Raw genomic sequence first — 14,814 nt, forward strand, 5'->3', positions numbered from 1 at the left:
GCGCATCTATTTACATGCCTCTGCCGACGTACATTATGTACACGACGAGGGCTGTTAGGGCCGCGATACCGGTAGCGTTGGCCGAGCGGCGTGCTGGGCGTGTATGAACATGCGCTCGTCCTTGTATATGCCTTTTAAAATATGAGCTATGACCGTGATGCACGATCCTCCGTGTGGTGTAAATTATAGCTGTCGTGCTGCATATGTACAAAGGCAGAACATGTCGCTTTAGAATCTGGACGTCTCCTTTATTGTGACTATACTGTTTGCACATCATGCATGCAAGCAAAGTATGTTTAGGTAGCAGAGAAGTCAAGTGTATTGTAGTCACTGATATCTCTGAACATGAAAGGTCCAAATAAATGCCAAGTGCGGACAGGAGCGATGGCGGGAAAAAAGAGGATATATATAAGGCTCGTAAGTAGAGTCCAAGAGACGCACAACAACACACGACATCGCTATATTGATCATTCAAAATATACGAACAGGACAAGGGAGAATGCAAATGAGCTAGAGCGAATACAGCTCAGCGAGAACGGAACGCGTTGTCGGACACAACGAAGCGTGCGCGGCATTAGGTATAGCGGTCAGATCAAACGGGAACGGGCGTGTAAAACAGAACGTAGACTGAGGATGAGATGCACGGTAGCGGCTGGGAACCGTCAGCGTATAACTTACATATATGAAGATGTGATGTGTCTGGAGATGGGATTGCTAAACAAGCAATGATGAGCGGACCGTGCGCAGACGAAGCTGTCATGCACATGCATTGGATTGTTCACAGATGAGATGAGGCGGAGATCGCGCCGACGAATGTTGAGATCGATGGGAAATGGATGAAAATTGACCGAGGTAGATGTCGATGTCGTGAGTTCTGGGTTGCGAGATGTCGAGATGGATACCGGAGGAGGGTGTAGCGAGTGTCCACAAGACGAGATGCAGCGAAGAGACAGGTCGAGAACAATGAGGCATAGGCATAATGAGTAGCGAAAGGCGTGCATAAGGAGAGAGGAGTCTTGCAGTCGTAAGAGCCGTGCAATCGAGGCGGTCTTCAAGAGGAAATCCGTAAGATTGTCGTTGCGAAATTAAGCCTCGTCGTTCATCATTCTCCGAAAGGCGGGGTGGAAAACAGGTCGTCACAATTTACACAGTATGTTTGGGAAGATTCTGAGAGATATTGAACGTTGGCTATTGTGGAGGACGACCTAGTAGGCCATGCGAGAGGGTCCGTACGACTCGGCTTTAGCGAGACGATTGAGCTTCTTGCCTTTGAACACGACACCCTTCGACGGAGGGGGGCAAGGACTGTCGCCGATGTCCGTATCCTCATCTTCGGTCTGATGACCTGTGCTCTTGTCTTCAGGCAACATTTGCAGGCCGGCATTTCCCATACCGCCACGCCGAGTGCGAGCAGCATTCGCAGCGGCAAACAACGCGTTTGTGCCGCTGGGTGCTGTGTTCCTCTTGGGCTGCTGAGACGCGAGAGACGTCATCTTGCCCTCGCCGTATGAGTACGACTTGGTTCTGCCGAACTTGCCCTTGCGGAAATGGTCAAGATCTTCTTTGCGGGATGCTGCGTAGAGGGGATCGTCCATCTGCACGTAGCCTGAAGGCTGGCAGCGTGCGCCAGATTCTTGGTAGTACTGACAGTAACCACCCTCGAGGATGTAGACCTCCGGATAGTAAATCCTGGGGTAGACATGATTGTTCAGTGCACGGTCCTTGGAGCGAAGATATTTGGCACTGCGGTGACACGACGATGAGACGACAGCAGCAGAAGAAAGGGAGATAGGCTCACAAAGTAGGCGCCCTTTTGACGCTGAACTCACAATGGAAAATCAGAACAACCTTCTTATTGAGGTCTCCGCTCGTAGATGGGGTAGGTTTGATTGCACCAGCTCCCAGCAAGAACTCCTCAACACCAGCGGTGGTGTTGATGTTCACAGCGCCGGGGATGTGACCTCCGTTATACTCGTAGTCGAATCGGCAGTCGATGATATGGAACGATGCCAGTTTAGAATTATAGGCACCGTCAACAAGAGCGTCCAACTGGAAGACTCATCAGCGCCTACAGACAGACGATCGATCAGGTAAAGAGCAACACACAGTCTCGGGATTGATGCGCATCAATCCGTCTTCCCTGACGCGTTGGCAAGGTAGGATCTTCCCGTACGCCTCATTGTCTCCAAATCCGCCCAAGCCAGGACCAGCGTGCAAGTACTTGCTCCTCGGAGTGTCCCTTTCGTTCTCGGCCGGTCTGCTGTCCCTATCTTCGCTCCTCCGGAGGCCCGTCATAATGACCTCGGTGTCGCGCCTGACGAGAGCAGTCGCACCAGTCAGAGGCCGGAAGTCGTCCGTCCCATCGCATCTCCTGATCGTCTTCACATGTTGGCGCTTCGCGTAAGCCTGCGCAGGGGAACTCATATCAGGCCCCTCAGAGTCGAACGATTCGCCAATCTCAGAGGCCATCGACTCGTCCAGTGTTGAGGGCGGGAGCATTGCAGAAATCGCGCGGCGGACCGGAGGCAAGATATGTGGGTGGTCCTGGACAACGTCCTCGTCGTCCAGGACTCCGTCGACAATAGGGTAGGCCGAGCGAGGCTTGTCAACGGGACTATCACCAGGCGCGAGCATTGCACTCAGGACGGGCCTCCTCGGCCTCTTCTTGTTGGTGTTGAGGCCAAGCGGTGCCCCGAGGCCACTAAGCATGGGCTTCCTGAGAGGCATACTAGCCATGCGCTCCAACCTGCGAGCCGACGGAGAAGACGCCGCAGGCGACGACTCGAACAGCACCTCGTCGTCCATAATATGCTGGGGTTCGTCGATGAACTCAGGTTGGGGGGACGTTGAGCGACGCTTCTTGTGGAACGGCTGGCTCGGGCTCTCGCTATTGTGTGACGCGTCCACCAGCTCGTTGAGCACCACATCGTCGCTGTCGCCAAGCGGAGAAGCTGCGCGGAAGTACAGACCATTGAACTCCGTGACCGTCGGGGCCGCAGAGGCAGGAGGGCTAGAGAGCAGGGGGTTGTTGTCCAAGTTGAAGGTAGTGATGGTGGGCGCCGCCGTCAGCGGGCACTCACGCGATACCGGCCTCGGGCGAACGTGGACAAATGACGAGTCCACATCCATGGCGTCGCTAGTCGCGGGAGAAGGTAGCATATCCTGAGTTTATGAACGCATGTCAGAGGAATGCCCTGACAGTTGTGATCGAGACTAGGTATGGACAGAATGTCTCGTACCTGACCGTACACATTCTCGTCCCGACCAAGGGTCCCCGACGCGAGCCACTCGACGGGCAGGGCGGAACGCTGTAAGCGCTTACCCCCGCTCCCCGTCACGGACTTCGCACTAGAGGTCAGGCCAGACAGTAAGCCACTGCCGTTACTCATATCCCGTCCGAACAACCTTGATGCACTGGTAGTGGCCCGAGCGCGCCCCTGGTTCAACTTGAGACCGGCAGAGCTGTCGCTGACACTGGGAGGCAACATCCTCTGAGGTGCGGGTGAGATATCCATAGGAGCGTAGTCCGCATCCTCGGCGCTCAGTTCTTGAAGGCCACGGGTGGGCGAGTTAAGAGACATCGTCGAAGCGAAAGAGAGTTCAAGGTCGACATCCACATCGGAAGAGAGGAAGTCGTCAATCGGGTGGCACGCCAGCGCCGGCAGCTTTTGAACGGCATGGCGCGAGAGAGGGGCGAGGTACTGTCTGCTTGGAGCAGGAGCGTTTGTGGACATGGCAGCCGAAGGTTTTGGCTTTTGAACTGTAGCGTTGGTTTGGGAGTATCTCTTTTGAATCTTGTATGGATGGGGTTGTTCTACACGTTTGCGGGGGATTTTGTTGATGGCCATGGTTGATGAAGCCAGAAGTGATACACGGTGCAGGTAGTTGATACAGGTTGGTTGAGTTGCCGGAGTGGTGTTGTACAACAGAGTAGAGGAGAGTAAGGTAGGAAGTCGCCGAGGAGCGAAGATGAGTGAGGAAAGCAGAAAATGAGATTATAAAGATACGAACCAAGTTGTGGCCGGGAGACAGAAGTCGTGGCTGGCAGCTTTGTTAAGTATTGCCGGCTGTGGACGACGTCAACATCAATCGGCTACGAGACAATGGACTGCGAGAAAACTGGGGTAGGCACTCCATTGTTGCCACAGCAGCCACACTACATATAGCGTCACATCACACCTTGGGCCCGTTGGGCTTGGTTCATTGTTAGTCTCGTACAGCGAACACAGATGTGATCGGGCCTTGGCCAGCACCCCAGAAGAAAGATGGTCGAGGATAAAGGGACCGACCTTGAACGTGAAGGAATGTGCTGACGGAGGAGGCCGCGCCTGAGGGGAAAAGAGCGATGAGCGACGAGAAAATCGACTCGGGAGCAGCAGCATGCCAAAGGCAAGGCTGTGGATTCTCACGGAGGAATTGAACCAATGAAATAGGTAGCCGATACAAACAGGCTCTGTAGCCGTCTGTGGGTCCACACGTCCGCGCCTTTAACGCGGCACATCAGCCTCTCCGACATACTCTACGACAAAAAGTACGAAAAACATACGGGAAAGAGGAGAGAGGCGTCGCCGGAGAGGAGAGGAATATGTTGCGCACGGACTCTGTGTTCTTCCTCGCGGGGCAAAGGAAAGTAGTCGCCAAACCCACCGCGAACAATTAAGGCTTTTATTTGCGCGTTGTTTGGTCCATGTTCATTCGATCACGTAATCCAGCCATCGAACAAGGCACCACGTGATCGCGTCCCCCGATACCCCCGATTTCCGGACAACGCCATTCCCGCCCAGAACAAATGTCGCCCAGATCGACCACCAGGCGTTCGCTCACAAAGATCGACAGACTTGACGGTCCACATACAGTAAACCCGACGCATATCAGAATGGCAAGACCGAGCTTGGATTCCTGCTCCAGGTGTGTCGGCGACGCCAAGATGATTGGTGTAATACTCTCCATTTAAGTTCATCAGCGAGAAGCAGCGATTGGCGAACGCGGCGCCGCCGGAGAGCCGTCCCGCTAGCCATATCCATCGACAAAGGACATCCTATTCTGCGACGCGCAAAAGCTTACTATATGCTGGGACCCCGCAGCGAGCGAGCAGACAAGGTTCAGGACAAGACAGATCAGAGCCTTGACGAGATCGCCAATATCGGCAAGAGAAACGCGGGTGGAGCCAAAACATATGCAGGTCCGCAATATCTTCTCGCATTCTTCCCCGATAAGCCATATATTGAAAGGAATCTTGGCAATAGGATTGAGAACACGCAACTGCAGTAACATACCAGTTATAATTGCCTGGACACTTGCGACTTATCGATGAGGGATCCATTAAAGTCCAGCAAAGTGGGGAAGACCGCGTCAAACGCGCAGATGATGCGCGATGTGCAACACAACAGTGAGGACTAGAGCACTTCGCCATGTTATCCTGTCTGATAGAGACGATGCTGAACGCTAGGAGGCGATATGCGCCAGGAGATGGAAGAAGAATCGATGCGCGTGTTATCGCTGCTGAGCGTGTCCCGTATACACCTGTTCAGGGCAGGCTGTTTCGCGTTCATGGCACGTGCAAAATGCGCGTAGGTCGTGACTTTTCCTTCCTGCCGCAGAGCAACTTGAAATCCCTACTGCATCGAGGTTTTTCTTCTGCACTATCTGCGAGAGCTTTGATCAGCGTGAGTTTTTAACCTCAGATATAATCCGCTTTCTCGTTCTCGCAATGCTTCCGTCGGCGTAAAGCCCGCTACAGAGAGACGACCGGCCTCGTATGCACGGTAGTCTATCTCTGCCAAAATTTGTAGTTTGGTGAATAGATATACTTGGTAAAATTTCTTGACACCTTTTTCGTCTTGACTGTGCAGTGCCCATGCCAACTTTGCAGATCTTGACGACGCTGCGAACACGCCGAGTCTTGCGCACTTTCCTTGCCCCAGATTTCTTAAGATTGACGCTGTGATCATGATTGTCAACGTGCAATTATTTAATATCCGAAATGGAATGATGTGTACATCCCTTGTTGACATCTTTCACCTGGCGCGTTGTCTCTTGCACATGTGTTGCGTGGCGGCTCCTTACGTTCGTGAAGGCAGTATACAGTATGTACAACACTTGTCGAGTGCTCATAGATTTTTGCTTACTGGAAAATACCGAATTGGCGTGTCATAAAGCATGTAGGTTCCTTAAATATAGATATGCATGTAAATGTAGTGTGATATCGATGCCAACGAATTAGAGACGAGCGCCACACCCTGTAGTATAAACGAGAACATTGAGACGACGAAAGCTAGCGAACGATGATGCAACGACCACAGTAGCAACTCCACCTCACCAAACGGACACATTCAGTCAAAATGCATCCAATGTCCACGCACGCCCAAGCGGCACTTCTCGCAGTCCGCACGAGGGCCCATCGTGAAGCGCTGTTTGCGCCCGGCAGGTCCTTGGGCTTGGGCTTGGGCTTGACGTTGTATAGGTTCTTCTGCGGGGGCTGGAGGGATGAAAGGGCCACCCTGGGTGGATGCAGGGGTCAATTCCGGCGCATGCACGGGGGAAGGAGTCGCATCGTGTATCTGGATCGAGGGTATCTGTAACTGTGCTTGGTATTGTTGTTGCGGAGCGGGATACAGGGGCTCTGGCGGGCGGAGGAACTGGCCCTGCAGTTCTGGCTGGGGTAACATGTCAGGTTGGTTGGGCGACGCGAAGCTCTCTGCTCCGGTACGCTCCTCTTGTAAGGAACGTGCCGTTCTAGCGGGGCTGCAGATGGACATCTGCACGTCGGTCTGTGCGCGTGTCAATCCCCGCCTTGACTATCTCAATTCCACAAATACACGCACCATGCTAGCGTCTTCTTCCTTCTGAGGGCTACTGTCGTTCTCGGGAATACGCGGGAAGCTAGAACCCACCATCACGAGTGGACTTCCGATCCGGAGCGTGCGTGTCTGAGCGACCCAATCCTCGGAGGTACGGAGCCGTCCATAGGGCGGACACGCAATCTGCGGGAGAGGAATCACTATTCTACTGTGGGCGTTCTCATGTTCCGCAATGCCGAAAGAAAGACGTTTCTGCAATGAGATCGTCAGTGCCAAATGCGAGTGTGTGGCAATTGCGCAGACGTAAGAGAAACACACATACCGATGGAGGTTCGGACGTACTACAGGAAGCAGGAGAACGGGGCCGTTTCGTGGTTGAGGTCGAAGCACGAGGGGCAGTGAAGGACGTCGCCATCGACGCGGGCGCGTGCATGTCGACTTCCATCTTCGATTTGGCTTCACCTCGAGCAGCACCAACACTTCGTCTGCGGTGGCGTGTGGTTGTTTTGTTGTGGTGAGTAGAAAACTAGTGGCACTGGCAGCACCCATGAACGTTGAACGTTCGTATCCCAGTGAAACAGGAGACGTGACCGGCCATACCGTTGCTTTGACGCCCGTCACATACTACGACAAAACTTAATAAATGGACGTCGGGCTATGAAGTCGCCACCCAGCCCTTCTTCCAATACCACTACCATCACCACCCATCAACCGGTGGGAACATTGTTTGTGGAGAGCTGTACAGTGACCGACCTTCATGCAGCTATCTTCGACCTCCTTCATGACCCACGATGCCCTTTCCTGCCCAACTTACAGCATGCAGCGGCGCTCATCGTATATACGACGTTCGCCTTCAAATCGGCTCAGAGATCAAACGGCACAACAACTACGTTCGTTCTCTACATTCTTTACCAAAATCTTTTGCTCTTCCGCCCCGCTTGCCCCCGGAACTACTCTGCCGTATCTTCTTCTTCGCTGTCTACGCTGACGGTCGTCCGGATTTGTATAGGTGGATCGCTTTATCTCAAGTTTGTCACGTGTGGCGCAATATCGCTCTCAATTACAGCGTTCTGTGGGTCTACATTCCCATGCACAAGCCACAGTGGACAGTGGAGGTTTTAGCTCGTATAAAAAACACCGATTTGACCGTCAGAGTTGACCTCTCGCAGAAATTCTCTCTGACGTCGTTTCATTCACTTCAAGCTGACCATTTTCTCAGAGTACGTGAACTGCACGTCTTCGCTTTTAAAACGTGAAACATATGGTGAATTCGTCGATATGCTTCAGGTGGATGCGCCACATCTCGAATGCCTCTCCATTATCTTTGACAGCGGCGTCGACGAAGAGGAGGTCGAAGAGGAAAACGTGCTGCTTTTGCCCCATTCAGTATTCCCGAATGCGCCAATGTTGCGTTGCCTCTATCTGCGGGGTCTACTCTGGGATTCTCCTCTGTTTCCACAGTTGGCTCACCTTGCCATTCACGAACTGGCCGAGGACTTCCTGGAGATGTCACCACTTCTCTCCATCTTGGAATCGTTGCCACAGCTGCTGAGTCTCTCGCTTATCTCCGCCATTACCATTGACTCCTCGTTGGACTCAGAAACCTCCGCGAAAGTAGTTCATTTGCCCTCCCTACGTCTGCTGCATCTCGATGAAGACTCGGATTTCTTCATCGTCTTCATGAGCTCCATCGATCTTCCTCCAGACGTCGTGATGCGCATTACGGTTAGGCCAATGTGGAGCACATCAGCGGAGATCAGAAACGTCGTTGACGCAATTACCCCGCATGTCAACGGGTCTACCAACAATCGTCGAATCCAAGCTATATTATTCGACTTCGACGTTCGTGAGGCTTGTGGTGTCCAAGTAAGTGGCTGGGCACCAGAGCACAGCAATGGCGGCCTTTCCCACTTGCCGCCTACGGTCCCCCCTCTGTACATGCGTGTCCTATGGGAGAACGACGATATTGTGGTGCCTGTCATACAGATTAGGCTAGCTGAAGCATTCTGCAACGCGTTCAACCTCGCAGGCGTGAGCGACGTTCAACTCAATCCTGGTAATACTGCGCTGTATCTCTGGGACGTGCCTCCGCTCGCTTCTCGGGTCACAAGGATCTGTATCAGCGAGACTCACGCCTCGGGAATGCTGGGGCACTTTTACGACACGACTCAGGGTAAGGATTCCCCGTTTCGTGACAGTCTCTGGCGACTTCTGCCGACTGCGAGCTCTGACCTTAACACGGTGCCACGATGATTCGGAGATGTTCTGCATTCGGGATCAATCTCTTCCCTCGAGCAATTCTTACAAATGAGGTGCATCATGGGGAAGGGCCTGACAATGCTGTCAGTTGGAGTCGGCGTCGACTTTCCAGAGAAAACAGCATCGCGTCTCGCGCTCTATGTAGACGAAATCCAAGTACTCGTTCCATTCCCCCCTTTGGCGAGTTCTCATGTCACAGATGGAGATGGGAGACGCTTTACCTTTACTGAAGACGATGCGATCGGATCCGAGGCAAAGGGGTGGCGGGCTGCGACCTGTCGAATTGACGAAACAATTGACTATGTCTAATATTTTGTATCATGTATATATAGTGCTGGGCATTAAATCTCTGTAGATGCCTGGATATACATTTCGGTATGGCAGAACGGTGCACCTATACGGTACCCGGTGAATCGCGAGCACAGCGTACGGCACCAAAATTCCTTGAGACACACGTCCAAACGTGCACTGCAGTGGCATCTCATTCAGTCCAGTGACAACCATCCAACGAATCATGCGTACCACAGGTCTGTCGCAAGTAAATGTACTGAGTCGGCGCCCGAACACCCAGTGATGTCCTGACTGAGGACCAAGGGTAGCGGCGGCGCGATGATTCGGTGGATGAAAATGCATACCCGATGACCTAGCGTAGAAATAAGAGGATATCGAAACGCATGCAGATATATGTACTCACCTTAAGTCGTGCTTCTTCCCACTTCTACAACACAATGGATCAGCGGCAGGAAGGTCTCAAATATCATATCGTTCTTCGTCAAAACCGCCACCTCCAGGAGACAGCGGGCGCCACTCCTCAACGACCTCCCCGCCATCGGCAAACGCGAAGGTCGTCATGTCATCCTTCTCGTACATCTCGAAGTCTTCGCCTAAAGCAGTAGAGGGGTCCAAAAGCTTTGCCAGAGCGTCCATATTGATTCTCTTCGAGCCCCTGGCCTTACCAATGTTCAACTCCATAGAGGCTGCACCCTCATCGTCGGAATCCGAATGCGCCCTCTTCCTCTTGCGTGCTGGTTGCGCGGGCTCGTCAACCCCCTCCTCAGCGTCCCAGCCCATCGTTACCCGTATGATGTCTGCTTCCTCTGCACTCCGAAAAATCCCCTCCAATTCACCCTCAGCGAACAGTTCCTCGTCTGCAATGTTCCCCTCTCCGGTCCCACCGCGCGACGATGCCAGCAGCTGCAACCGCGTCGGCGCCTTCGCAAATGCGTGCGCAAGGGTCGAACTGTCCACAGTGAGCAGATGTGTCATGAGGTCTGGCGCGTCGACGCCATCGTCCGCACGATGCGCTGAAGACGACGAAACCAAAGCAGCGCTCGAGGACGAAAAGGCGTCCGTACCAGAGGTAAGCGGATTCAGTAAGAACTGCGAAGCTTGCTCGATGGACCGGTTGTGCTGTGTCTTCCGCTTCTTTCGGGGGATAGAGGAGTTGACGTCTACTTTGTCTGAGACGTGGAGGGGTGCAGCTGACGTACCAGCTTCAAACTCTGCGTCGTTCTCCTTGTCCTCCACATCCCCTTCCTCATCGTCCTGAGATATTTGCAGTTCCAACTTTGGACGAACCTCCCCTTGCAGCCGCTTCTTCCATATCTCCTCCTGAAACTGCACGACATCCTTCAGGCCCCTAGCCACGACGACACGCTTGGCAACCTTCGACCTCCCTACGCCGCCCTTCTTCCGTTCATGTGCGTCCAGCCACGGTACCTCCTTAATCCACTCCTCAACGAGATCATATATGACTTTGTAGCGCTGCATGACCACACCCTTGCCAGCACCCAGGCGTGCGCCGAGTGCTTCCGCGAGTGCGCCTGCATGCGGAAGTGAGGAGAGCAGTTCGGCCTCGAGGGCCAGGATGAAGAGCGCACATGCGGTCGGTGGAGTGGGCACGTTCGAGAGGGTGTTCGTGCGGGAGAGGAGCGCCGCGAGTGATGTTGCAACACCAAGCACGGTAGGTAGATGCGGAACGAGAGACGTTAATGGGGTCTTCAGCTTCACCGGCAAGGTCTGAAGCACGGTAGACGATCCTTGTATGAGAGATAGTAAATGTGATTGAAGCATGGGCAGATGCACGCTCGGGTCTGCCGCTGTGAGATTGAGGTTGAGCAGGGTTATCAAGGACATAAACGACCGGGAAAGCGACACCGGGGCCTCCTCCAAGAGATACTGCGTACATGTGCAACTAAGTCAATACGTCACCTAAAGGGCTAGAAAAATGGAAGCAGTGGTCTATGGAGTGGTGAATGTGACTTACCGCTATGTCTCGCAGCGAGTCGCTCTTGTTGGATTCGCGCAGAGCAACCGCAATTGCCGCCCCTGAGGCGAGCTTCGCTTTGCGGCCCCACCGGTACTGGCCCTTCAGCATCGCTCGGTCAAAAATTCCCTGAGCCCGAGACGTCACACCGGGGTGACCGAGCCTGGTGGCGACGGATCGTATGAATCCATGGATCTCAATCTGCGTTACCGTGCCTCAACGGGAATCGGCACACGAGGGGAACAGGGGAACGCACCGTATTGTTTCTATCCCGAGCCTCCTTACTCTGACCCGAAAGCGCCCATCCATTCCTGCCCTTCAACGTGCTCCCCTGCACTGTGTTCCAAGAAGAGTACTCCCTTCCTGAGGTATCTGTTGGCTCGAGATGGGAGGTGAGCACGCTCTGCGTCGGATCTGCGAGTGTCCCGCAGTGCGTGCACACGGCTGAGCCCAGCTCTTGGTCCCATTCCGTCGATTCCCCACACTCTTCACATGTCTCGCTCATCCAGCCTGGGTAGCAAGTGCGAACAAGTAAGTGGTCAGCGTGGTGGACGTCGAAGTCGGGTTGAGCGACGTAAGCCGTGACAGTCGCGGTGTTATCCTTGTGACACGACGTGGCTTACTGTGACGTGTCCCAGGATCACGCGTCACACCGTGTCTCCACTGTCAAAATGACTGAACGTCGAATACCGCTGCGGGTATCGAACCAGAAAGCATATGTCTGGGATGTCGACGGTCAGTTTCATACTATTTAAACCCCATAAAACTTGATCAACAGCGCAGAATAGATATCGCGACCCTCAGGTCCCAGCATCATATCTGCGGTGTCCTTACAGGCACGCTCCCGCATCTATCCCAGCAGAATGTCTTTCTCGGCATCCCGCTGCTGCTTATTCCCGAGGAGGTTGTGTTGCTAGTCGAAAAACGTGCGCAAATTTCCTTCGATTGCCGTGTTCTCAAATTGCACACGGTCTACATCTGCAGAACTAGCCGTCCTCATCGACGACCCACACGCCCATCGCGTGCCGACCCAAGCCGAGCTCGACAACTGGAACGCCGCCCGCGCAGCCTCGGCACGCCTGCAAATCGCCGCCGCAGAAACGAAGGAAGCCTCAGAAGTCTCCGTCAAGGCAGCCACGACAGAAGCCGCCCAGCAGAAGCGGAAAGAGCGCGAGGCCCGGCGAGCCGCCGCAGCCCGTACAAAAGCCTTGGGAGAGGGTGCCGACGCAGACGACGCGAAAGCCGCGCCCCCGCCCACCGCGGAACGGCCGTCAACGCCTTCAGCAGGCCCGCCGGCGTACACGGTGAGCGTCCCCGTCAGCTCGGCTGCTCTCCGGTGGTACGAGCCCGCAGGCTGCACGTACACGACGATTGAGGACGCGCGGGAGGGAGGAATCTGGACGTACCCATCCGACCAGTACGAGCGCGCCAAGTGCGGGGTCTACCGCGATTTGTGGGAGAAGGGGAACTTCATGGGCGGGGGCATCAAGTTCGGCGGGGACTTCCTGGTGTACCCCGGTCTGTCTATCCTCTCCTTGGAGAATTTAACCCACGCTGACATGTCCTTGTTTTTTTTCCTGCGACAGGCGATCCGCTCCGATATCACTCGCACTTCGTGGCATCCGTGATCGACTCGCCCATCGCTACGATGAAGCCAATGGAGATCGTCGCGCACGGGCGCCTGGGCACAGCAACAAAGAAGGCGCATCTCCTGTGCGGATGGGACGACGAGAAGCAAGAGGTCTCTTACTTCTCCATCGAGTGGGCCGGCTTCGGTTGAACCTGTCGCTGGAATTTGTAGCCGTACATTGATTTGGTATATTGAAGGTATAAAATACTTATACGTTGAGATGCATGAAGTTGAGTGATGAATCCCACAAGACCGAAGAGTACGCATGAGAATGCCAAGTGACAATGAAACTGAACAACGTCAATCAAACTTCCGTCTGCTAGGGGCATATGCCCCACTCCCCACGCGCGTCCGCGTCCTTACAGACCCAACTGGCGCACCACCGACCATACCCATCTGCACTGCCGCGCCCTCCTCGACACTCTCTGCACTGTCACTCGACACTCGCCTGTGTCTGGCACCTGCCCCACCACCGACGCTGAGAGCGCGTGCGATCCCGTCGTTTAACCACAGCACAGGCGCAAAGATCGGCAGCCGGATGGGCACGAACGGCGACGGGTGCCGAATCTCGGCTTCCTGCTCGCCGTGCGCGCGCGGCCATGCGGGGTTAAAGGGGTCGAGAGGAACCGGGCGAGCGTGCATCGCCATGATGATGAACTGTGGACGTGCCGACTCGGGTTAGAGCTAAACCGGTGAAGATAGATGGTGGTGCCTACTGAAGGCCATAGGAGAGCGAACAATGCTGCATTCGCGAGGCTGCCGCCCCACATGCAAAGCGCAGCGATAGGCAGACCTGGACAACGAACCTGAGTCAAGCAGCATCGGTCATGGAACTGCCGGAATACTAACCGAAGGCGAAATAATAGGCCCAGCGTTCCTCCAGATGTCGAATCCTCCGAGAAAGCGAGAGCCCGCGGGCGATCCAGACGAAACTAACACAGATCAACACTCACAACATTGTACACGATAGGGATTACGCACTCGAAGCAATAATATCTATCACGCACAGCTCCGACTCAACGATGACTTGTCGAGCGGGAAGGAGGACACCTACTCACGCATCGACCCAGCACGCGAACGTAAACCCGAGCCACGGGCCGAGGACGGGGATGTACCCCAGCGCGAACGAGACAACGAGCGATGTAACGACCATGATGGCGCCGTATGCCGATGTCGCGAGTGCGTTCAACATGCCGGTGTATGTTGCGGCGGCGGCGGCGGCGGCACGCGATCCATGCTGCAACACGAAGGTGCGCTTCGCGATCAGCGTGCAGAACGTACTCTGCGTGGAATCGCAAACGGCGAGGGCCATCATTTTCAGAGCATAGAACACACAAGGGCAACTGTACAGACATACATTGAGGTACAACGACACGCCGACGACCGGAAGCAGCCAGAGCACTTGGTACGCCCAGCCGACGTTCCGGTGTAGCCATTTCCGCTGGTCTCGGGCCAGGGGGAAGAGGAGGAGCTCAAATACATAGATAGATGCGAGCGATATGGAATTGAGGAGCATGGACTTGGACACGTTTGCGCGGATCTCGGCGTCGCTAGCGGATGGATCACGGATGAGGATGGATCATGAATGAGATACACAGATAACCCTCCGTCAGGATAGACGACGTACCTTGCAACGAGGCGAACTACGATATCCCAGCGGAATGCGTCGAGAAGGCCTTGTGCAGCACACGCGAGCTGCACGCGGGCCGTTTCATAGAGAGAGAGGAAGGACGGGTACGAGGACCGCGACAGCGATGGGCGCGATGCATGGGAAACGAACGATGGGGCTGCCGAAGGAGAGTACGCTGATGGTGGTCGAGGGCGATACGGCCTCGAGGGCCTCGACATCGTCCAGAGTG

The 14,814-nt window shown here is 54.6% G+C and overlaps 6 protein-coding genes across 6 annotated transcripts; 2 read left to right on the plus strand and 4 right to left on the minus strand.

Annotated features, from left to right (window-relative positions):
- Positions 1-1,205: 1,205 nt before the first annotated feature.
- SCP_0409930 (predicted protein) lies at positions 1,206-4,950 on the minus strand (the record flags this gene model as incomplete). The annotated part of the gene is made up of 9 exons (XM_027757720.1): positions 1,206-1,743; positions 1,799-2,049; positions 2,107-3,162; positions 3,240-3,814; positions 4,012-4,067; positions 4,290-4,328; positions 4,410-4,485; positions 4,547-4,601; positions 4,855-4,950. 9 exons carry the CDS (start codon positions 4,948-4,950, stop codon positions 1,206-1,208), a joined length of 2,742 nt encoding a protein of 913 aa, XP_027613521.1.
- A 1,382-nt stretch (positions 4,951-6,332) lies between these two features.
- Positions 6,333-7,245, minus strand: SCP_0409940 (hypothetical protein; the record flags this gene model as incomplete). The annotated part of the gene is made up of 3 exons (XM_027757721.1): positions 6,333-6,770; positions 6,825-7,052; positions 7,123-7,245. The coding sequence occupies 3 exons, from the start codon at positions 7,243-7,245 to the stop codon at positions 6,333-6,335; spliced, it is 789 nt and encodes a 262-aa protein (XP_027613522.1).
- Positions 7,246-7,888: 643 nt separating this feature from the next.
- SCP_0409950 (hypothetical protein) lies at positions 7,889-9,053 on the plus strand (the record flags this gene model as incomplete). The annotated part of the gene is made up of 2 exons (XM_027757722.1): positions 7,889-8,020; positions 8,088-9,053. The coding sequence occupies 2 exons, from the start codon at positions 7,889-7,891 to the stop codon at positions 9,051-9,053; spliced, it is 1,098 nt and encodes a 365-aa protein (XP_027613523.1).
- Positions 9,054-9,809: 756 nt separating this feature from the next.
- On the minus strand, positions 9,810-11,830 carry SCP_0409960 (predicted protein; the record flags this gene model as incomplete). Its single annotated transcript, XM_027757723.1, has 4 exons — positions 9,810-10,882; positions 10,940-11,237; positions 11,326-11,526; positions 11,582-11,830. 4 exons carry the CDS (start codon positions 11,828-11,830, stop codon positions 9,810-9,812), a joined length of 1,821 nt encoding a protein of 606 aa, XP_027613524.1.
- A 166-nt stretch (positions 11,831-11,996) lies between these two features.
- Positions 11,997-13,105, plus strand: SCP_0409970 (Probable tRNA-splicing endonuclease subunit tsp-4; the record flags this gene model as incomplete). The annotated part of the gene is made up of 4 exons (XM_027757724.1): positions 11,997-12,060; positions 12,114-12,251; positions 12,310-12,843; positions 12,912-13,105. 4 exons carry the CDS (start codon positions 11,997-11,999, stop codon positions 13,103-13,105), a joined length of 930 nt encoding a protein of 309 aa, XP_027613525.1.
- Positions 13,106-13,255: 150 nt separating this feature from the next.
- Positions 13,256-14,803, minus strand: SCP_0409980 (hypothetical protein; the record flags this gene model as incomplete). The annotated part of the gene is made up of 7 exons (XM_027757725.1): positions 13,256-13,612; positions 13,672-13,748; positions 13,805-13,887; positions 13,937-13,951; positions 14,014-14,237; positions 14,313-14,505; positions 14,583-14,803. The coding sequence occupies 7 exons, from the start codon at positions 14,801-14,803 to the stop codon at positions 13,256-13,258; spliced, it is 1,170 nt and encodes a 389-aa protein (XP_027613526.1).
- Positions 14,804-14,814: the final 11 nt, after the last annotated feature.

Source organism: Sparassis crispa (genome assembly GCF_003851025.1).
Source record: "Sparassis crispa DNA, contig_000003F, whole genome shotgun sequence".
In the NCBI taxonomy this organism is placed as follows: domain Eukaryota; kingdom Fungi; phylum Basidiomycota; class Agaricomycetes; order Polyporales; family Sparassidaceae; genus Sparassis; species Sparassis crispa.